Raw genomic sequence first — 25087 nt, 5'->3', positions numbered from 1 at the left:
ATTTTTAAAGTTTTGGTGTTGGAACCGCTGGATGAGGAGACTACTAGAGATTATGACATATGTGTGGACAACGATATAATGAAAATATAAAGGGAATTCCACAAAAATTCTCTTCTCTAGCATAATGAAAGAGCACTCGACTAACCACTTTCAGAAAGCAGGGGGAATAATTGCTGCCCTTAAAGGTAGGGGATACCTTTTACAGACCTCCCAAAATGCAGCAAAACATTAAATATGAACCTCAGGGGACTTGCTTAGGCCACTGCTTAGAATTTGGAAGTCAACAGTTATCTAAAATTTGAATAATGCACAAAACTCAACTACTCAGTAGTTCTGTGTGTCAGCCACACTTAAGCCTTTTTGTTGCATTCTTCTGTATTTGTGATCTATAAACACAAATCTAAAAGTACAAGAGCTGATGTAATAACATATAGAGTGTGTGGCAAGAATGTATATAGAAATGTTTGTAAGTGTTGATGAACTTTCTTCACAAAATATACATGCTGGACACACATGCAGTACATAGGTCTGCAAAGGTAGCCTAGTAATGTACTGGAATTTACGGTGAGCCCCGAAAACAATTCAATTCAAAATCTAACGGTCAAAAAAATGTACTAAATGTTACCTTCCACTTTCAATACTTTATGGGAGTTTCTAAAATGATACTCTCTTCAACATACCACTGTATTTATACAACTCTTCATTTAAGGCGTGCAAATGGGATTCCCTACCTTTAACGCATGTCAGTATCAAGTGGACGGAATTTGTAATTTTCATGAAAAATTAATTTTTGTGGAATTCCCTTATATTTTCTTTATATATGACACCATAACCTCAAGTAGTCTCCTCATCTAGCGTTTCCAACACCAAAACTTTAAAAATTCATAACTTTTGCACTGATTGTCCTATTTTCCTCAAACTTTCACTGATGTGTTCTACTAATGTTGCTGCTTTCACTCAATCCCCATTTCTTTTTGGGTTTGGGTTTCCTTTAAGCAATGCTGATTAATGCTATAGGAAATATCGTCTGTAGTGTACACATGACAGAGGAAGGCTTCACATAGTCTGAGGTTTTGGATTTCAGAGCAAGAAGAGGAGGCGTGGCTTCTTTCCGGGTACCCATCAGTCACTCTTCAACAGAGCTTGTGATGCTATACCAGCTTTAAATCTATACCTTGAAGTTTAAATTTGAGAGATGGAAGAACATGTCCCTTATTACCCACGCAGAAGTTCTTCCTTATCATAAAAAAGCGCCCATAGCTGATAAATACCAGTATTAATTTTTGACATACGAGTGTGACCATGCGTGCTGCATTAGTAGCCAGTTCACTTAATAGTAGCCTTGCATATAGCCCTTTGGCTTGTGCACATTTCCTTTGCTTGCCTCTGTCTGCAAACATCTTTATCAAATATTTTCTATTGGTATCGCCTTGCTTATTGATCAACTACGCTTACCTGCATGCGTTCGAATAGCAATACTGGACATCAAAGTTTGCCCAGAAAGTTAACGAACTGTGTAATCGAATGCAATAGATAAAGCTAGGCCACTAGTTTTAGATCAAGGAGCCTGTAATGTTTGGTGTTTGGGGACTGATCTTTTTGATTTCAAAAGGCGTTTTCACATCAGCCTGATGTTTCGAAATAGCACGCTATTTTCTGACTTGGGAAATTAACCCGATGTATTGCTCTGGTCGAGAAAGTTTCTCGAGTCCAACTCGGGAAATTTCTGAAATAGCGGGATAATTGGCGAACTAGCGCGCTATTTGGTAATGTGAAAATGTCTCAAGAAATTAGTGCGATGCATCCCATCATGCCTAGCGTGTGTGACCCGATCGATCGAGGCAAACTGCACACAAAGCATGAGAAATTTTTGAAAGTGCACACATTACTGATGCTGTTTGCACATGCTCAGCTGTCGAATTAGCTCGAAACAATTTTCAGGCTGATTTTTTTCGGGCTGATGTGAATAAGAAATGAAATAGCGCGCTAATTCGCAATCGCGAAAAATATCTCGAGCTTGGATTTTTATCGGGCTGATGTGAAAACGCCTAGTATCTCTCTATGAGAGCAGCCTCTCACTCTCAAATTTTTCAGGGATATTACCAAGGAGGTATTAGAGAACTCTCATACCTCCTTGATATTACCAAAACAATAAACTACAATGTCAGAAAATAAAATTTTGTGTACAGTTACACTTTAATTTCCCTTTTTTATGCCTCCGCCACGAAGTGGTGCCAGAGGCATTATGTTTTCGGGTTGTCCGACCGTCCGTCTGTCCATCCTTCCGTCTGTCCATCAGTCTTTCCGTCCGTCCGTCCGTCCGTCCTTCCGTCCGTCCTTCCGTCCATCTGTAATGAATTTTGTGGACAGGGTAACTATCAAAACCTTTTGAGGTATCCTAATGAAACTTGGCATGTATGTGTATTAGGGGGTGAAGTTGTGCCTACCAACTTTTTGGTGCACATGCTCATGGTCAAAGGTCAAAAGGTCAAGGTCAAATACATAAAATTTCACTATTTCCACCATATCTATGCAATGCTTGAAGATATTTTCTTGAAACTTAGTGTATACATGTATTACCCAATTAAGATTCTCTGGTGAAAGTTTGGGTTATAAGGTCAAAGGTCAAAAGGTCACGTAAAAATATTAAAACTTCACCTTTTTTCGCTGTACCTTGGAGATTGTTCAAAGTATCTTCATGGAACATAGTATATATACATGTACTGACAGGCAGTGATTATCAAGAGAATTTAGGGTTCATGGGGTCAAAGGTCAAGGGCAACACTTCAAAATTTTACTATTTCCGTCATGTTTATGCAATGCCAGCAGGATTATTTTTTTTTTGCACTTGGTGTATGCATGTATAACCTAATAGAGATTCTCTGGAAAGTTTTTTTTTCTTTTGTTTTTGCCTCAAAGGTCAAAAGGTCAAAGATCAAGTGAAAGTGCTGAACTAAGTTTTTCCTCCACATCTCGGAAGTGGCTCAAGTTATCTTGAAACGTACTACATATTTATGCATGTTCTGCCTGACAGTGATTATCTAGAGTCAAAGGCCAGATGAAAATGGTAACAATTTACTATTCAGTACAGAAATTGCACTTTTTCTCCATACCTTGAAAATTACTCAATGCATAAACGTATGAATGGGTCAAAGTCAAGTTAAAGTCCTAAGTAGGTCAAGGAAGGTGAACATTCAACACATTTGTGACAAACTTGTCATTTTAATATTTTGCCAATTTTGTGAAAATGTAATCACACATTGTCCACATGTACTATCTAGACCTATAAGAAAAATCATGCATTATGGCAGAGGCATACCAGTCGCCATAGTGACATTTCTAGTTTTGTGCTGATTTTGGAATTCAGTGGTAGTAGTAGTGGTGGTACATATGAGTAGACTCAGGCTTTCCTCACAGCAGTATTGCTTGCATTTATCCTTTCTTTCATAAAAAGGAAGGTATAAAGGCTTCCATGTGCAATTCAACATTCATACACATTGGCCCGAATTCACGAAGGTGGTACAATGTACAATTGAAACCATGGTTTATTACCATGGACAAAGACTGTAGTTTCTTATTGGGTGCCAAGTGTCGCATGGCCTATTTCGTCTCATTTCGTCGACGTAATGTTAACATTTTGTAACGAAATGAACATTTTGTTGACGAAATCGACAAAATGACTGATTTCGTAACAAAATGGGCCATGTGACACTTGGCACCCCATACCATACAAAACTACGGTCTTTGTCCATGGTTTAAACCATGGTTTCAATTGTACCACCTTCGTGAATTCGGGCCACTAAAATCAGTCTTGGCCTCCTGCACTCAGAATAGAGCACAACTTCACAGATTAGCATGCAGTGCATGCATTTGAGGCACACGTTTTACTACAGAACTGGTTGCAAGGTTACTGTAAGCTCTCCCCCCCCCCCCCCCCCCCCCAAAAAAAAAAAAAGAAAAGAAAAGAAAGAAAAACAAACAAACAAACAAACAAACACAAAAAACAAGAAACAAAAACATGATTTGGAGGTCAATTCCTACACACAACTCTAATGTTCAGTCATTCTGGAGAATTGTCACTGGAAAACACCTCCAGACCATCATTTGAATTGCGCAATTCAAATTACCCTCTGTAATTCTAGTCTGCTATACACAGCCAAAATATGTCATTTGAATGATGATTCTAATGACGCATCACTACAATCATCATTCAAATGACGCACTCTCTTCTCACATACGAAAAGGTCATTGACAAATGCAGCTGGCGTGATGCCCATTGGCACCAATCCAACAAGTGACAGTGAAGGAAGTAAAACAGTCAATAAAAGAAATAACAACATGAGATTAATGTTATATGCAGATGAGAGCCTTGAGTAATTCCTGGCTAAGGTAATGACATCCTGTGCTATGTCACTGCCGAATTTGTTTTATTAAGTGTGTTTATGACTGTCTGGGGAAAAGAATGAAGTGCTGATCTCCCTCTTAAGCTTGGTTTGTTTGTGACAGTGTAGAAGAAAAGTGGAAAACTACCGTACCTGTTAAGGTTAAATATGTTATGTATTGTGCCAAATGCATGGAGCAAATTACACAAAGACACCTTTTTTAGGAGTGGGGGTGGGGGAATGAGGGCCGGGGCATTTTCTCTTTCTCTGCCTTTGTTTTTGTGTTTTTTTTTTCCTCTTTCAATACATTTTTTTTTTTGAGAGAGAGAGAGAGCCAACTGTTACATGGTCCATATACTGTCTTGAATAGACTGCTATTTTTAGAGCATGTTCATGCAGCACTGCTAGTTTCGTGCATTGTACGATGCAGTCGCTCCCACTCAAGCGTGAAAGTCACATTGAATTGTTTTTGACCCCATGTCTCAGCCGTTCTATTTTCTGTGACAAAACATGTGGTTGGAAAAAAGATTTCTCACCTTTTCTCAAATTTCTGACGTAGTAGTTCAAAGCAGCAATGTTCAGTGAGCTACATGGTTGGCAAATCAAATAATTCATTCAGCAAGTATTTTACACCTCAAGGCATTGTTAATCCACACCATGTTCCAAATTGAATTTGATCAAGCAAGAGCTTCATCAAATGGAATGGTAGCTGTTCCATCAAAATTAGATCCAATTTTAGAAAACCTGTGGAATTCAGAATTTTCACATTTCACTTACATGTTACTTAAATCGATATTCATAGCAAATTTCCTCTTGACCCCTGCACAAATCTTTATTGGATTTTCCAGTCTTAGCATGAAGTCACATGGAAAAATGTTCACGTCACATTTTTGTTGTGTTGCAGTACTTATTATACATAGCAGTGGTAACGTTTTGTGAATATTTGGTTCAAATCGCTGAAGTGTTGACAAAATTGCAAGAAAGATAGAGAGAGACATTTGAAATGAAACCAAATTCCGAATATAAATAGGTACTAGTGGTATCGGTATAAATGGGTCAATGGTAATATCATTCCCCTTATTCTCTGAAACACCTAAGTCAAGTGCTCTTTCGTTACGAAGGAAAACGAATATATATGGAATCTTCTTTGTATTTCCTTGTCCATAATGACATCGTGAATCCGAGTAGTCTCCGTATCCAGCGATGACGTCACCGAAACCATCACCGAAACCAAAATTCATATTTGCATCAAGTTTGATCCACACAAAAAGCCATGTTTGGTAACATTTGTATGACATTTGAATCGTCTATACTTTCTGAGTATTACACTTTCACCCATGATGTAAACACACTTGAAAGTATATATTGGATATATGTTGTATTATAAATAGAGAGACAGAAAGAGGAAAAATATCAGCCATGGCAGTCAGTGTGATGATAAAAATAAAATATTGTAGGTGTCAGGAACGAAATATTTTAAAATTAATTTGTAAGTGTACTTTTCTCTGACCATTTCATGAACCCAAAGGAGGTGATGGTATACGAGGTGTGGTCTTCTCAACTTTTCCGTGGTTACCACTGACAGCTACAGACGTCCATGTCCTTCGGTCAACAAACAAGTAAGTCTCGTGCCCTGTTCCGTTAAAGAGGAAATCCACTTCAAAGATGAATAAACATCGAAAGAAAGAAAAAAAATATTCCTTACAGAGGTCAAGAAATGTTTTCCGAAAAAAAAAATGAAATATCAAAATGTCATATCTTCCTGATTTCTTGTCTGATTTTTGTCATTTTTGTATCATTCTGTTGGAAATGATTTTCTTTCTGTTGAAGTTTATTAATTTTTGGTGTAGATTTTCTCTGTAACACAAGGCTTGAGAAGGAAAACTGTTTGCAGGCCAAAAATTATTTTTCACAGGGTATTTTACCCGGGTGTGCCCGGATATGGCCGCAGGACTTTGTGCATGACTTTCAAACAACTTGAGGTGATATTAAAAAGAAAATATGAAAATGACAGATATTGTGTCCCACCTTGCCTGATCGCATTCGGTGAGCTCACTCATGCACCCAAATCTGACATTCAATGTTTACACTTGCATTCAAATGAGATTTATAGTGATCTACGCACGCAGAAGTGAAACCAGAACGGGGTTCTCGGCTTTCCGTGGCATTTAGCCAGGTCAAGATGGCCCACTTCTGGTGCTTAAGTTTTCTGGCTGTTGGGAGGTGTGTAAGATCATGAACCTTAATGCAGCTGCCACCTTCTCATATCTGTCATTAAACTGCATGGACTTAATTTGCCTACTCCTGTGTATTCTGTGGTGATTTGTGATAAAATCATGACAATTGATGTTCTGACTTCACTTCATTCACACACAAAAAGCTTACAAACTGCAAATCATTGCACCATACAATGTATTATTCAGGGGAGAAAAAAACAACCAACTACCCATGAATCTTACTTTGAGTGAGATTTGAAATACAACCAGATCTCATGAATAATTTCATTAACTTTTTCTGTCTGCACATAATTATGAAAGAATGGTGTTTGAATTGCTATTATTCACTATGCTATTCTTGGGTGAACCAAAGAGGCCTTGTGGTTAATCTGATGATGGTTTATTAAGGAGCTCTGTAAAAAACCTTCCCATGAGACCCATATCATGAAATCAACAAATTATGTTCAAAGTTTTAACCCATTCCGTATGGGAACCTGGTGGCCTACGTAATAAGTCTATTGTCATTTCAGAATTCAGTGTGGAACGGATTAATGGGAAGCAGTATCTCCCCAGAACATATGTTTGTCTACAGAGCACTCTCACCATCATCTTCATGTTAGCCACCAGGGATAGTTAGTTTTACAAGTTTTATATACAGACAGAATTGACCCAATGTCCAATGTAATCATCTGACTTCTTTGCATGCCTGAATTTTTATTTATTTTCAGAATGTTGTTGTTGAAAGACCCGGTAATGTGGGAAGTAATGAGTGGTCTAATTGAGTCAATCTTCATTCACTGCCCACCGGGGTACATTTGAAAACCGTGAAGAATCTTCGGATGTGTGTGCACATGTACTGTACATGGAAATCAGTGATTTTAAAAAGCTGTACACAGTTCATATTAAGTGGGATCCTTGCATACATCCAGGCTGGGCCAGCCTCCCCACTACATGGCATCTCCACACTACCGAGTCTTTACAGTACTTATGATGATAGTATTGCATGCCTACCAGTCTTGGAGTCAACTTCCATTTCTTGTTGTGAAGGGATAGTATAGTATCAGTTGAGATGAGGATTCAGCATTTAACTTTTTTTGCATGATTCTAAGAAACCTCTTTATGAAATGTTAAAAAGCTAAGTAAATTCTCAGAGGAATTCAATGTTCATTTGATGAAAATTGGTTTTGAAATGGGTGAGATATTTAAAAACAAAGTAAAACAAAGTGATTCTGATAAATGGTGAGTCCTACCTTTTATTAGGATTGCTTTGTTTTGAATATTGAACCTTGAATTCTTGTTAGAATTATGAGCTCTTTCATATTTCATAAGAGATTTCTCATTATCTCCACACAAAAAAATCATCAAAAAGATGTAGCCCCATCTCAACCGAAACTGTACCATGGCTTTTAATAGCTGAGGAAACTATGGACACTGGCTGTCTTTCAGTTGCATCTGTTTTTGAAATAAGTGATACTGTAGCTGAGTAAGTGATACTGAGAGTCTGTTGAGGTTCATTAGAACGGCAAGAACAATGAGAACCAAAGAGCAACGCCCTCCTCGTAGGCATACAGTGTTCAACCTTATTGTGCATCACATACATGTTGAAATGGTTATTAGATATATCTCTCATAGTGATTGAATGATGAAAGATTTGACTCACAAAAAGATTGCAACTATTATCTTACAATATGGGCAACATGTTTAATATCCAGGGATTAATTACGATTCACTCTGTTGGCATCATGTTGCTAGAACTAAATGCTTAGCTTGGTGTATTGTTAGGACAGAATTGAAATTTGGTTGATAGCAGATGAAATGATCACCTTTGCACAGCAGTAACTGTCTGATGGTAGAGCATATATTTGTACTCTTGTAGACTGTGCAGAGCATGTCAAAGAAAATGTGTCCCCAGAGGAGTTGGGTATGTTGCTTGAAGGTTTGCATATAGAAGTAAATGAGGGAGAAAGGTTTGCAGTAGCCCCATGTGTATGTTGTCCTCGTAGGAATCGTGGCTCGACCAAAGAAGAGCCTAGAAAGAGGAGAGTTGAGGAGGAAGGCGACATAGGGAGAATGTAAGGAATGCAAATACTGTAAAAGTGGGAATTTTTGCAGTGTTGAAATTTTCGCGCATTTCGCGCAACCAGAAGCTTGCGTGAAAATAAAAGCACGCAAATATTTTTGCTTGCCATAATGTTCCATTAGCTAATGTCTTGATTCTGGGAGATTAAATACACGCGTACTTCTTCTTGCCTGGCCGAGCACGAAAAATTATTCGCTTGAAAACATCCACTTTTACAGTATTGTGTTGTCTGACCAGGTGCTGTGGGAAATTGTGCAATAACTACATGTTCACTAGAGTGAAGACTGGAACGAACAGACTAGAATACAGACGAGGAAAAAAAAAGGAGAATATACCACCTGATAACAGTTCACTGGAGCGAGGACTGGAACACATTTATAGACTAGATTTCGGGGGAGGGGGGGGGGAGAGAATATGTCTCCTACCCACAGTACACTACGTTTCAGACAAATGAATCTGCTGTGGCTGCTTGGAATGTGATGTTATCATAGCATTTTACTTAAGATTCAGTTCCTCACCAAGTTACAGATGACTTTAGAAAGATGACCACAATACCGCATTCTCCATGACAAAATCAATACAGTATTTTAATCCACAGAAACAAATACTGGGTGCAAAATGCTCAGAAGAGAGAGTAATTTTGATCCATGACTCAGTGACCCACACTCGGAATAGTGGTGAAATTTTGATATTAACACACTGAGTAAAATAATGGTTGACAGACACTGTTTCACTCGAAGTATGGCCAGAACCGTGATTTCATCTTTTCTGTTTAAATATTCGTATTCTCCCCCCTGTAGCTCATTGTGCAGCCCCCAATCACATGTGGTCCTGACGTCATGTGACTTTATCACGGATGTTGTACTCCACGACTTTCCTGCAGAGATATTCCTCCAGAGGCCTGCCATCATTAAGGTGAGACTTTTGAGATCACTTGAATACCCTTGTGTATCATTTTTTTTTTTTCATTGATAAGTATCTTTCCTTGACTTGTCACGACATATATATTTTAGGGTAATATTGTTCCCTCTGCTTTTTGAAAGAGGTAAATGTTCTTTCATCATGCTTGAAAGTGAAAATGTATGAATTTTCTTTTTATTTTCTGTGTATATCATTTTCCATAGGTCACGTTACAATCTGTAGTAGTCTCTCTATCCAAACAATAGCAGCACGAAATTTATTCTAGAATTGCATAACTTTTGCACTGATTGTCCGATTTTTATAAAACCTTCACTGATGTGTTTTGTAACCACTTCACTTCAAAGACTAAATTTCCCCTCATGGTTTAAATTCTGTATTTCCCCAAAGAGTCTGCTATTACTGCTTGCTGACCCAAGGCAAGCCGTTGCCGATGAGAACAACGTTACCCTGAGGGCCACCCAGTGCCTTGTCAGCATCACAACTCTCCTCATGGCTCGTCTCCAGTTCTACCATGACCCCGCCCTCTACTGCCCAAAGCAAGGTATGGCGGGTCACATGATGCTTTCCCTGTTGAATGGCGTGTGACCTGACATGACGTGATGTGTCGTGCTTGAAATGCGCCACAAGAAGATTAGACCCCATGCGCCCTCTTCCTGTGTGATGGTGTTGTGTTTGTTTGTTTGTTTGTGGCCTCCGCCAAGAGAGGAGGTTATGATTTCATCAGCATTGGTTTGTGTGTTTGTTTATTTGTTTGTCTGTCTGTTTGTCTGTTTGCAAAATAACTCAAAAAGTTGTACACAGATTTGGATGACATTTATAGGAAAGGTAAGAATGACACAAGGAACAGATGATTACAGTGTGGTAGTGATCCAGGAATTTTTCTGCATTTTATGAAGGATTTTCGATGTGTTTGGTAGGTAGGGTCAATGAACTTGGGAGTTCAATCTGTGCATTCTTTTTTTTTGAGGTTTGCATTTATGCGTAATAAAATGCTTGCTGTAGTTTCTGCTAGGGCGAGGTGTGCTGCGTCGCGCAGCTGAAAGTTGATGATGAGATAAAAGGCTTCTATATTGGGAAAGCGGGCGATTTCCAGCACGCATCCATGTGTGGGTGCAAATCACTGATCTCTATGGAAGAACAAGATCAGTGATGAAAATGAGGGGCTTGGTGGAGGTCTGTGCTCTCAGAGTGCTTCTCTAGTATTTAATGGGTGTGTGTGTGTGTGTGTATGTCTAGCTTTTAACTTGATTCAGAACAAGTTGTACAGCGAGATATCGTTACTCTTTTATGCATATGCCTAGGGTTCCTGGCTCATCATACATCCACTGAATCTTCTCTCAAAAGCACAGTCTCTTTTCTTCGCTTTTATCACATTTTCTTTTTCTTCCCTTTTTGCACAAAGAGGGGATTGGTCCTCTTACAAGTTGATAGGTCCTGCCTGTGTGCACTGGAAGCACTTACCACTTGGCAAAAACCTTGCCTCGTGCGTGTCAATCTAGGAGGGCATACTTGGACTTGCACTCAACTTTTCAGTCAATTAATGCTTGAAAGTCCTTTATGAAAACGGAAATGACAAAGAGAAAGAAGTGAAACAAGGTGTAGAGGGAGAAGAATGACCCGAGAGTCTGAACTTTCAAGAGAAGCCTATTAAATACTCAGTGTGTGTTGCTGTGACAGAAATACTAAGGAAGAAAAGATTGAAACTGAGACAAAAATACAGAATGATGTGATAAACCAGTCATGAATTAAGCGAAGCATCTTGGTGGTGACTTTACTCCTGTGAATGGTAGGTTTGTTTTTTTTTTAAATGCAGCCACCACGAAGTGTCGCTGGAGGCATTGTCTTTTTGGTTTGTCTGTCTGTCCATCTGTCCTTCCGTTTGTAATCAATTTTGTGGACAGCATAACTTAAATTAAACTTGCCATATGTATACTCATATATGAGTGGACATCTCTGCAGTGCCAGAAGGTATTTTCATGAAACTTAGGGGGGCAATTTTGACCCCCCCCCCCCACGTTTCTCGTGATTATTCCGCAATGCGTGATGCTCTCGCCACGACATTTTATGACTTTTTTTTTTCGAGTATCGCGCAACTTTTGAGACCAAATTTGTCACTCCCGGGCATACCCTTTTGAAGCCACGCCCCTTCGAAAAGAATTTGTTGACCAAAAAATTGCTCAGAAACATGATTTTGTGTACAAATCCAATGTAAATTGTGTTTTTGCAATTAATTCATGTAAAAATAAATATTTTTACTTTCAATGGCTGATGATTTATTTTAGCCTGATTATGCTTTAAAAAGTTTCTGCGACAAATTTTGACAAACCCCCCCCCAAAAAAAATAAAAAAACAACGAAATATTTAAGAAATTCAATAAACTATAAAATACGTAAGAAATAATTACAAAGCCAAATTTTTGCTTCAATATAATTATTGAGGATATCGAAAAGAACATGTTCACCAAAAATTAGAAGTCTTGGAGCTTTGTTTTTTGATATATAGGCAATTTTTTTTTTGTTGCATAAATTAGCCTAGATTAATTAATATAAAATACATAAATTAAAATGTGAAAAATCTAACTATACAGTTTTGTAGATTACATTAACCTCTACCGTAGTGCAAATTTTCGCGAGGATCATGCAGTCCAAGACCAAGATTTAGATCTGAAGGGGGGGCCAAGGGCCAAAAAGGCCCCCCCGGTTTCAAGTTCCTCAAAAAACTTGGTGGGATTAGGGTTAAAGTCATGTGAAACTGTCGTCTCACACTGTCGAGATGTACTACAGACCTAGTGGGAGAATGTTGCGATATGACAGAGGCATACCAGTCACCATAGCGACATTTCTAGTTATGGCATGTCATTGAACTTTGGGGAGGCATGGGTGTTTTATATGCTGGGCAAGTACTGTAAAGCAAGAACATTTTGTGGCATGAAATTTTTGCAAATTGGCACTGGCATTCAATGTTTATAAAATGTGGACAAGAACTTTCACATGGATTTTGATTTTGTGAATCTTTGCTCTTGCAAAATTCACGAAATTAAAATGCATTTAAAAATTTCTGGTTTTACGGCACGCTTTTAAGCTGGCTGGTGTATGTGTAGCCGGAAGTGAAGGTTACTAGCATAGGATTGAGGCGAGGTTCGTGAAATCTCTGTGCACAGTGTACAAGGAAGTGAAGGCAGATATTTGATATTCAACAAAATAGAGATGTGGGGCACCCCACGTTTTTGTTTCCTCTCTGCAGTATTGTCGCTGGCTGCTAGCCAGACTCTTTATGATTGAGAATCATGGCAAAGGTCTGGGGAAACGTGTTATTCTCATAACAACAAGGTGAACAAACTCATGATGGTAATAGGGTGGATGCATCTATTTGTAACATGCCAAAGGCCATACAAAATGAATGGTATTAAATTAAGCTGTATTTCACACAAACATACGAATGTACCAGTACTTTTCCTTTGATGAAATTGATATAATACTATTTTTTTGTAAATAGTTGATTATTCTGTTAGTGTCAGTGCTGTGGGTTAGGCTTTTAAACAAACAAACAAAAACACAAACAAACAAACAAACAAACAAAAAACAAATCAAAACAAACCAAACCAATAAAGGAGAAAACAAAAATCCCTGAGCCCAGCTTAATTTGCGTGCAAGAACATAATATGTCAGTCTGCAGAATCATGACCTGGACATCTTACAATACTGTATATAGAATATGAAACTTTATCCAGAAAAATAACTGGTGTTGACCTAGCAGAGCAAGAATTTTGCATAATGCCCTTTGTGTAAACAAAGGAACAGGGAAAAGAAAAAGAGATAAGAAATTTTCACCGTGTTTATACACAATGTGCCTTATGTGGTATGTGTACCGTAGTTTTGGTTCTTGTTTTCCTCAATGCATTCATGACTTTTCTTGCATAAGATGTGTGTTCTGTTTATGTTTGAGTGAGTGTTTGTGTTTGTTTCAGTGTTTGAGTAAATTTGTGTTTCTGTTAGGATATATACAAATTACAAGTTGAACTCTGTCGGGGTGTTGCATTTTTTCTTATCTCTGGATGTAGAATTATTTATATTAATTATTATATATGTAGATAACTGAGAATCAAAGAAGTAAATTCTTAGTCAAGCTTGCCTTTTGATTTCCTTCCTTCTTTTTTCATTCTAAATGGGACATGGAAGGGTAGGACTGACGGACGTGGCGTAATAGTTTTTTATGTGAATTGCCATCTATTGCAGATTTCGTGTCACCAACAAACTCCACGACGTCTTCGGTGGGCGGGGCGCAGTCGCACTCAACAATCCAGTCGATGCTGAGCTCAGACTCCAGGCCTTCCATCATAGGACGGAACAACAGACGGGTCAGCGGAGACGGACGAGATTGGGACTCCAACAGCTCAATGTGAGTCATGCGATGTATCAAAGGTCAAACGAAAATACTATAGTTTCACAATTTTTTTTTCTGTGTATTTTGACAATTGCTCAAATTATTGCATTGAAAGTTGTTGTATAGTACCAGATAGTGATTATTTACCAAGCATGTGAAATTGTCGTCTTGCGTTCCTAAGCTGTATTGTGGACCTAATTGGAAAGAAATGCAATATAGTGGAGGCATATTGTATACACCATGTACTTTATAGTTTTTATTTTTGCAAATTTTTGAGTCCGGTGCTATTTGCAAATTTTTCAACATGCAAAAGTATCAACCCTGATCCTGACATAAATGCAAAGTACATGCATACTTTCTCTGTTCATTACTGAACTCCCCCATCCTGAATTCAACCACTCACAAAATTGTTGAGAAGTCCCTATTTTTTTGCAAAAAAAAATTAGACTCATTAAATATATATGATATATACAATGCTAGTCGCCAGAATGGCATTTTTAGCTCACCTGAGCCAAAGGCTCACGTGAGCTATTGTGATCGTTCTTTGTCTGGCGTCCGTTGTGCGTTGTCCGCTGTGCGTCATCCATTGTCTGTTGTGCGTCGTGCATAAACTTTTCACATTTTCATCTTCATCTTGAAAACCCCAAGACCGATTTTCACTAAACTTGGCAGGTACATGTAGCATCCCTAGGGGGTTAGGATTTCAATTTGTTAAAATGGGCATGCCCCACCCATGGGGGGGGGGGGGCAAATTAAAGAATCTTAAAAAATCTTCTTCTCTAGAACCAGAAGTGATCAAGCTAAGTTAATACTATGAGTTAGTACATTGATGACTGTAGTTTCAAGTTTGTTCATGGCAGAACCGGGGGTGCCCCCCCCCCCCCCCCCTTAGGACCCAGGGGAGGGGGGTGGAGAGGGGTCCTAATGGGGCCAAAATTGTACATTTTCATCTTCTTCTTGAGAACCTCCTGACCAATTTTTACCATTCTTGGCAGGTAGCATCCCTAGGGGGATAGGATCTCAATTTGTTCCAATGGGCACCGTTTCCCACCTGGTGAGGGCCCCCACAGGGCCCAAACCACCCAAAATTAAGGAATCTTTAAAACTCTTCTTCTGTGGAACCAGAAGTGACAGAGCTAAGTTAATACTATGACTTTGTATATTAATGACTTCATGGCAGATCCAGGGGTGCCCCCTTTGTGGCAGGGGGGGGGGGGGGGGGTTATAAATTGGGGCCTAACTTGTACATTTTCATCTTCTTCTTGAAAACCTAATGCCAGATTTTCACCAAACTTGGCAGATAGCATCCCTAGGGGGTTAGGATCTCAATTTGTTAAACTGGGCACCATGCCCCACCACATGGGGGGGGGGGGGGGGGGGGGGGGGGCATGGTTCTCTAGAACCAGAAGTGATAGAGCTAAAAATGATACTATGAGTTGGGGGGGGGGGGGAGGAGGGGGTCCAAAATTGGGCCCTGATTGTACATTTTCATCCTCTACTTGAGAATGCCTGGTCAAATTTTAGTAGAGCTGTGTGTAATTTAGATTAGTGACTGCATAAAAGGTGAACTTCCTATTCTCAGGTGAGCGCGAGACCCCCAGGTCTCTTGTTAGTGGTGCAATGTTCGAATAACGATTATAGCCTTCACTGTTGTATGGGATAGTATGTGTGTTTGAAATTAATCTCGTCAGTAAAATGTAGGAGATTTATGCCGCTTGTGTGTCTAGATGTGTTTTTCATGCCATGTGGAAATTCACTTAATTTTGTGCTCACCTTGAGATTCAAAAGCTGTGAGAAGCCGTGATGAAGCATCTCAAACACATTAAATAGATGAGGCAGTTTTATGCTACCAGTATAGGGAAAATTTGATTGCACTATTAACTTTATGTGAACTCGCACAATCGATAGAAAGTGACTTTGGGCTCTTATCTTGTGTTATCGTTGGAAGTTGTTTTGCAACTTCAAGATATCATCAGCAATTTGATAGCCAAACTGGAGGTCAAGGATGCTTACTGTATACTTTCTGATACAGTTGAGGCTGAAAGGGGTTGTAAGCTTTTATTGAGACCTAATTTCAGGTTTCTAACATTTTTTAGTGAGATAATGAGAAACCTGTTATGAAACATAACAGAGCATGTAACTCCAAGAGGGATTCAATGTTTATTTGATGAAAATTGGTTTTAAAATGGCTGAGGTGTCCAATACAGAGCAATCGTGATGAAAAGTGGGACCCACCTTCTACTAGGATTGCTTTGTTTTACTTTGTTTTGGGTTGTCTCAGCAATTCCAAAACCGAGTCTCATCTAATAAGCTTTGAATTCCTCTTAGAATAGTATGCTCTGTATAATTTCTTAAGAGCTTTCTTGGTACACTGTATCTCGCAAAAAGTTGTCAAATTTTCATCTCCACCAATACTATACTATCCCTATAAAATGTTGTTCGGAATAAGTCCTCTTATGTCATGGTAACACATCTAACTTTTTTTTTAACTACCTCAATTACCACTATGTTTCCAAAAAGGATATAGCACTTACTGCCAAGGTGATTGCAACACAGGTGATTTGGTTAAAGAGTGAGAAATTTCATTCTTGTCCAAAATTCCACATCTTGAATTTTAGACTTTTCCTGTTGGTGTTTCACATGATCACAAGATCCTGTGAAATATGAAAACTTTTCAATTTTTGAGTCCTTTGAGTGTATAATTTTTCATTGGCACACTTAAGTGCATCTGCATTTTAAGGTCAGTTTTCTCAGAGTGTACTTTACTAATGGTCAGCCCCCTTGTCTTATTTGTCATGTTTTATGATAAGTTGTTTTATGTGATGTTTGGAAACTTATGAAACATTTGAAAACTTGAAAGGACCTCCGCCAAGCAGCTCATTTCCTCGCTGCTGAAAATCACCAAATTAAAGAAGCCTTGTGTTAACCTCATCAGCTTCCTGCATGTTGCATGACACCTTGAGCAGAGCATGCACTTTATTGGGCGTATGCAAACCTCAAATATGAACATCTTGAACTCCCAAGTTCATGGACTTTATTTGCCAAATCATTATTATTTTTTAAAATCCTTTAAGAATTCAAAAAATTTCAGGATCACTGCCCAAATTTAATAATGGAATCAAAAGCTTTCAATCCTAGCAGAATCTTCGGTCAGAGGCAAAATGACAAGCAGGCAGAGAAAGTAATCACATGTGAGGACTACACACAACAAGTCAGGGGAGGGCTAGGGACACAGAAAACAAAGAAAACAAAAGGGGAGGGTTGGAGGTCATTGGCAATGAGCCCAGTGGGTAAAGGGAGGGGGATAAATGGAGGGTGGACAGACAAAAGGCACAAGAGGGTCAGTGATGATCCGAGGACCATGGGGGCAACCTTACAAATTGTAAAAGGATAAGAATGAATAGGGAGGCAACATCAAACAAGATAAGGAACAACAGAGGGATAAAGAAAGGAAAAGAGTGAAACGAGTAGGGGGGGGGGGTGTGAACAAGCAGCAAGCCCTAACTTGTGCACCGAGAAGAAGCAACAAAATGAAAGTGAGAGTCAACCAACAAATGCAAGTTATCAAACATATCAAAGTGTATATAAAATAATTATAACAAAAATTAATCTTCTGTTTGTTGTGTCATTATTAACATTTCCTGTAAGTTTCATTCAAATCCAATCACAACTTTTTGAGTTATTTTGCAAACAGACAAAGAAACAGACTAACTAATGCCAATAAAAACATAACCTCCTTGGCAGAGGTGAGAAAAATGAAAACTATTAATATTGTTGACTCTTTTGGGCCTTTGTAAGGACAGCTCACAATTGATTGTGGGCCAAAGTCAATTTGTGGAAATCATGACAAATGAATTAATGAACAAGCCAGTATCAAACTATGGTAGACATTGATAGAGGTGCATGGCTAAACCTACATGTGACCTTGTCATGCAGGGTTTAGCTGTTCACTGTGCTAGTATGTCCCGTAAACATGCTTGGTATAACCAGTTAATGATTCCTCCTACCCATCTGCCACGTTCTCAGATCACAGCAGAGTGGATCTAAAGTCTGTATACAAAGGGTTCTTTTGTAACATAAACCCATCAGGCTTGCTTGTGACTTTGCTTTGTTCTGGTTTGTTTCTATAAAAGTTGCCAAGTTTTCTTTCCCCAGTAACAAAGTGCTTATTCCACCATGTCACCACAGAGGATCCAGTCCGCCCCTCCCGGAGCCAGCCACGCCCGTTCCTGACCCGGAGACGGATTCGGATGACACCATCGTCCTCCAGTTCTCCCAGATGACTCTGCCCCAGTTTACGCTGGAGGTCACCGAGCATGCCCTGAACCTCCTGAAGCTCTGCAGCTCACAGCTGGCAACCCACCTGATCCAGATGCTGTACCAAACGTTTCGCCTCATGCGTGTTTCCATGACGACGGACATTTGGCAGGACAGCAGTGTCTCAGGCAGGCTTCTGGTATGAATGATCATGGTCGGATTTTCAGAGTCATGTAGATAGATTTGCTTCTTATCTGCCCACCACAGTGCACCTGTATATATCTGAATTGATGTATGGCATTCCATTCTACAAGTAACTACCGCATATTGCAAAAAGATAGGATCTGGTAGGATCTCAATTTGTGAGAGGGAGTGTATGGGGAGGGGGGGGGGGGGGAGGAGGGTGATGCCCCACTACTCCCAAAGCCCAGAAATTAAGAAATCTTTGAAAATATTTTTTTCTAGAAGCACAAGTGATAGAGCTATGGAAAGTTGATGGTCAGAGTATTACATTGCTGACTGTAGTTTCAAGTTGTTTTTGCTTTGTTTTTTGTTTTTTTAGTGACAAATCCAAGGGGTCCCTTTCGAGCTGGGACCAAATTGGGGGCTGGTTTTCATACTCTAATCTTCTTTTTGAAAATGCAAAGCCAATTTTTTACAAACCTGGCATGTATTGGTGCTGGTGTGATAGAATATACAAAAGAACACCATACAGTACCCCTCTAGCTTTCTTTGCTTTTTTTTAAGGTAATAGTCTGCAAGAATGCGTGGAAAATGAACTTATTCTACACCCACTGGGTAACTAAAAATCTTTGAAAGCTTTTATTCTGGCAGTAGAGGAGTTTCTTTTCTACAACCCAAGCAAGTGAAAGATCCAATATGACAGTACAATCCTAAAACTTGAAATTAGGAATGGGTGATAAACACCTTGGTAACATGTACCAACATGTACTGTTAAGAAAAAAAAAAATAATTTCTAGACACTCTTGGACTTTGAAATATGGAATATGATACTTTTGATATTTGAACAATTATCTTATTTCACATTTTCGGCAAAATGGCATCATTGCATAGTTTCTCAGTACTAATGTGTGTGACTCTTATGGAGGTGATATGGTCATGGTTCAGGTATGGGCCAACTGTAAGGTGTTTATAAGTGCTGAGCCTGATTCCTGCACCTATTGCAACATACGTACCCACAGACAGACAAAATGAATGAATGTCTGGAGACCCTGGGAGCTCTGATTCACCACCACTGCCAGTCGGCCCACGAGGGCGACGGTCACATGACCAGCCAGCAGCGGGACCACCACGTCCGCATGTACCAGGTCCTGACCTCGTACACACTGCTCTACTGCGACCATTTCGTGCCTGCGTCAAAGGTGTGTGTTGTATTGTATGTTTTAAAAGGTGATTGCCAACTACATGTATATGGACATTTATCAAATAGAACATCAGGGCCCCATTTCATTAAAAGTTTGATATGCTAGCAACTCATGCTGGAATGGTATACTGGTCGTTATAATGGGAGTACACTGTTTATTGATCACTGATCTCTTTCAGTAGAGATGATGGTGATGGTATGGATAGGAAAATTTTGGTATCAAATAATGAGTAATTGTAATTTTCCAATGAATTATAAACAATATTGATTATTTGTGCCTCATTTGATGTGTTGTCAAGTCATATAGGGAATCTTATGTCCGTTATACATCAATATAAAGCTTGCGATACCGAAATGAAGTCTTGCATGTAACCTAGCGATCAACTCACTGAACTCTAATTTCCTGATCTTCTTTGCCCTTATTTCATTTCCTTCCTGCTTTGTTCTTTTTGTACTTCATTGTTTCTGCCTCTGTGCTTCTGGAATCTTGCCCCAACTGCCTTACCTCATTTTTCTTTTTCTTTGTCAAGCTCCTGTCTCCTACATCCTACCTCTTTCGTTTTTGCCCTTTACATTCTCACTCCAATGTCTCACTTTATTTCTACGATTTGGCATGTGACCTTCTTGCTCTCACTTCCATTATCGTCAACCTCCTTGCTATCCAACTATCACTCTCACTTCCACTATCCAACCTCCTTGCTATCCAACTATCACTCTCACTTCCATTATCCAACCTCCTTGCTATCCAACTATTACTCTCACTTCCATTATCCAACCTCCTTGCTATCCAACTATCACTCTCACTTCCACTATCCAACCTTCACCGCTACTTCTTTCCTGCATCAACCTCCTAACCCCACCCTCACTGCTCCCTACCCTCTTTCTCTTCTGTTAAACATACTGCTACATCATCCCTTTCCTCTCTTTTACTACTCCTCCTTTGTCTGTGCATTCTCCTTCCTTGACTCTTCTTGCATTCCACCCCACCCCACACCCACACCTCCTTACCCCCTTACCCCAATGTCTCTTTTTGCTTCTACAATATGATGTGTAACCTCGCTCTGACTGTCTTTATCCGACCTCCTTGCCCCCACTTTGACCGCTGCCGCTTTCTTGCCCCAACCTCTGACTCTCACCCTCACTGCTCCATCATCTTTTCTCTCTCCTCACCTGCCCTTCCTTTCTCCATGCCATCTCCTGCCTTGACTCTTCGTGCACCCCACCCCACCCTCACACTCCCCCCCCCCCCCCCCCCACATACATCCTTCAGTCTGGAGACATCCTCCCAGAGGTTCTCTCCTCCGCCCTGGGTGTGATGCTACTGGATGCGGGCTTCGCCACGGCCTGCCCCAAGGTCAGCGAGAGGCTCGAACTCTACACCAGGTCCACCTGCCCGGAACAGACTCGCCTCCTTGGAGAGGTGCAGCAGGTGGCGTCGTCCATGTGTGCAGCTTGTCATTTGATCAGGGAAAAATCAAGCATGGTAGGTAGTGATTTTCAAATTGCCATACAGTATTCATTAATAGTGAGCTTTAGATCTTCTATGCAAATGCTAAGACAAAGCTAACTAAGCAAAAAATGATATTCTGCACATGCGTGAGAGAGCTATTTTCATTGTTCAACCTGGGAGGCTCAGTCATCTCAGCGTTTGCATTGCAGATGTGAAGCTCACCAATGAAGCAGCTGTGGAATCTAATAGAACTTTCTTTTCCTTCATATTTCATCGATATTCATTCATTCATTCATTCATTCATTTTTCATTTCCAACAAAAATATATAAATATATTACAAAAATTGAATACAGTGCATAAATTTCATCATACAAAGTAAAGGATAAATTTACAGAAAACTTGTAGGTATGGAAAATGTTGGAAATGGGGAGGAATGCTAAAAAGCTGAGCTTGTAGGCTGCATTCCCCCCACACGTAATACAAGAAATTATATGATATTTTTCTTTTCAAAAGCAAGCTTCATTGTTTTAGCTTATCATTGAAAAGTGTCTGGAGTTTGAAGTCACTTCATCTTGCTTCATAGGTGCCTAAATGCACTGAAATAATGGAAGTTATGCTGATTACTTTCCACCTGCATTCTTTGTACTATAGATTTTCCTGTAATAAAAAAATCCTTCTACACTTCACTTAAAGCAGATGTGTCACACAGAAGAAATTTGACAACATTCTGTGTCTCAATCAACTGCTCACTTTTTGCCCACTTTCTTTTGACACACATCTGAGTTATAGAATGTCTCACAATCATTCTTCCATACTATCGTTATCATACATCATCAAATCCATAGTTTTCTTTTCTTGAATGAGGAAACTTTTCATGTACAGTTTTGTCAGTGATATCTATTGTCTCTATAGTTAGGTGTGAATAGCCATTGCTTGTAATTTGTTTGTTAAAAGACTGCAGACCATCACATCACTGTCTTCATATTTTCGTTCTTCCCCTGCCAGAGTCTAGCGGAGAAGATACGTTGTGCAAATGAAGCCTGCCTCTCTTGGGGTTATCACAGAATGAAGGAAGTTATTGATGTTCTTGTTCAGGCATGTTCAGACATGTAAGTTCCATTCAACTCTTCCTTCATTTACTGATCATCACAGGAAAGTCTTACTTCCCTTTTCGCTTCAGTTGATGACTTATAATTCAAAAGGAAAATAAAGGTCTACGACACGAGTATGACTAGATACATTTTGTTTATTTGTTTTGGTTTTGTTATTCTCTGTAAACAAGATTGTTTGGTTGTTTTGTCTGTTACACTCTCGAAACGAGATTGCAGGTCTCAATTAGTATCGTAATAGATCGAGTGAAAAAGAACGAACTAGCCTGGGATTTAATCAATCTCTCTTTCTCTCGAGTCTCTCTCTCTCTAAAAAAAAAACAAAAAACAAACAAACAACAACAACAAAACACCCATACAATCCTCTTCATTCCTTGTGCACATAAGTATGTCTAATTCCTCTTACAGAACTATAAGTAGCCAACACTGAAGCAATACACAGTGGTATAGGGCTTGAAAGTGTGGTTCTGATGAAATTGAATAATTGATTTTAAACATTCTATATGTGGTAATTCAGTACATTTTTATGTTTGCTTGTTTTTTGGTTTTCCCTTTTCCAGCATATACACGTGTACCGACAACCTATCTTGACACAATCTGTGATATAAAAGAGTGTGCTTAAAAATTGCCCTCTTATCTTGATTGATTGGCTCGCTGGTGACAAAATTGATGCGGTCTACAATGAGTGTTTTTTCAACACACCTGTTTGCACATAAGCCAACTATTGCAAACTTCATTTTTTTTTTTTTTGTCTGGCCCATAAAATGCAGTAATTGTTGATTAGTTGCATGTGTATGACTTCGGGCTTTACAAAACTATTTACATGTTACGATGCATAGATGCAGAACTCATGAGGCCGCCCCAGGAGGTGAGGATGTTAGAGTGCAGTGCAGACAAGCCTTGCTGTGTTACATGGCCCATCCTGATGCCAGCTGTAGATTGAACACTTACCAGGCATGCCTTAAAATCACTCAGGTAAGTTTTTTTTTTTGCCTCTGCCACAAGATGTCGCCAGAGGCATTATGTTTTCGGGTTGTCAGTCCGTCCGTCCTTCCGTCCGTATTCAATTTTATGGACAACGTTACTAACAAACTGTTGGAGGTATCCTTATGAAACTTGGCATGTATATGTATGAGTGGGTGAAGTTGTGCCCATCAACTTTTGGGTGCACGTGCTCAAAGTCTAAGGTCAAAAGGTCCAGGTCATATGCAGAGGTGAGGTCATCACTTACCAAATTTTAGTGGCCAAAAATAAAACAAAAACCAACCATTTTTTTTTCAAGTTAACAACTCATAGCCTATAGATAGTGCTGTATGTGAATTATACTGTTAGTAACAACATAAAATGGTATACCATTGGATTATTAAAGACATTTTTGAATGCATGTAAGAATACAGAAGATTTGAAGCTGTACCATTTAAAGAAATTTGCATTTGTATATAAAAAAAATTTTATTCTGGCCCCCTGATCAGATTTGTCACATTATTGTCACCAGGCCACTAGAGAAGCTGCTTATTTTGAACCCTTGTAAGGTGTGTTAACCATTATTCCATTTCATTAGGGGGGTTCACACGTACACCAATTAGCGGGATACAAATATCGAGATTTGCATCGCGATCGGTATCTCGAGTTTTTTGCACGTGTGGACAGAAAAAACCCGAAAATTAGCGGGATAAGCATCGCGATGCTAATCCCAAGAAATCTTGCACTAGTTAATCAATTAGTGGGATAATTGTCCCCGCGCTGGTACGTGTGAACGGTTGGGATTAGAATCTCGAGTTTTTATATCCCATCATGCAATGTGCACATCACAACAGCGAGGCCTTTTCGAAGGACAAAGGGAAGTGCGCGCAGGCAGTGATAGAGAAGGGCGCTGTGTGACCCAGTTTGCAGGCTTTGCTGTTATCTCGATCGGCAATTAGCAGGATAATTCTGTACGTGTGGACGCTTGCAAAAAACTCGAGATTCCGAGCGCGATCACTATCCCGCTAATTTGGTACGTGTGGACGCTCGCAAAAAATCTCGAGATATGGAGTGCGATCGTCATCCCGCTATTTTGTATGTGTGAACCCGGCTATTGGCTTCTGTCAATGGTGAAGATTTAGGGTTAAACAGAATTATATTTTAAGGTTAATGTGATTGTATGATTTTTTGCTGAAGAGTTAGAAGTAGACAAACTGGTAGAATATGATATGCTTGAGATAGCAAAGTTTGATGACCTGTGCCATATGATATGATAAGTCAAGCATGCTGTCAACAAACAACAGTTCTCCCACTTGATGGTTCATTTCATGTTTATTGAAACCAACCAAATAATGTAGAAATCAATAGTTCATTATTTCTTGACAATGGACATGATGGCAATGTACATGGGACACCTGCTCTTTGAAACAGGTGTTGCAAGCTGTTTACAGGCTTAGGTGATGTGAAATTCACTCAGATACACCTGACACAGGAATGCTAATGACAATGCTGATTAGCCAATCAGGTCATTGGTTTGTAAATATCTGTTAAAAGCTACAAAGAATTTGTGAAGATGGTGGTCCATAAGAAACTGTTAAAAGCTTCAGAAATGGAGTTGACAATGTAGTATACTTCACTGTGGCATTGAACAGAAATGATTAAAGAGCATACATAGTGTGTGACAAAATTGTACAGTGGGTCTGTGTTTTTAGACTGCATTCACACAACACTCGCCCACTCAGGAAGTTAGCACTTTATCATATTTCTGTCACTGCTATGAAGACAGAAAATTTGGCTACGAAAGCTTACTATTATTTTATATTGAGGTCAAAAGGTAAAGATCAAATACTCGAAATTTCACTATTTTCTCCTTATCTGCATGTATGCTATGCCTGAAGGTATTTTGTTGAAACTTTGTGATACATGTACTACCAGTAAAGA

General features: G+C 39.3%; 1 protein-coding gene across 1 annotated transcript in view; it reads left to right on the top strand.

The window, feature by feature from the left end:
- Window positions 1-25087, top strand: part of LOC139735490 (rotatin-like) — a 94891-nt gene that overhangs the window by 12995 nt on the left and 56809 nt on the right. The window contains exons 5-13 of the mRNA XM_071646249.1: window positions 5911-6001; window positions 9479-9593; window positions 9987-10140; window positions 13835-13997; window positions 18171-18438; window positions 19442-19621; window positions 20894-21106; window positions 22080-22183; window positions 23023-23158. Coding sequence (XP_071502350.1) covers window positions 5911-6001; window positions 9479-9593; window positions 9987-10140; window positions 13835-13997; window positions 18171-18438; window positions 19442-19621; window positions 20894-21106; window positions 22080-22183; window positions 23023-23158 — 1424 coding nt within the window. The remainder of the gene's footprint in view (window positions 1-5910; window positions 6002-9478; window positions 9594-9986; window positions 10141-13834; window positions 13998-18170; window positions 18439-19441; window positions 19622-20893; window positions 21107-22079; window positions 22184-23022; window positions 23159-25087) is intronic.

This window comes from Diadema antillarum, unplaced genomic scaffold, assembly GCF_040938485.1.
Source record: "Diadema antillarum isolate AM-2024a unplaced genomic scaffold, OU_Dant_1.0 scf00000028, whole genome shotgun sequence".
In the NCBI taxonomy this organism is placed as follows: Eukaryota; Metazoa; Echinodermata; class Echinoidea; order Diadematoida; family Diadematidae; genus Diadema; species Diadema antillarum.
Note: the sequence above shows the minus strand (reverse complement) of the source record. Positions and strands in the feature narration are given on the sequence as shown.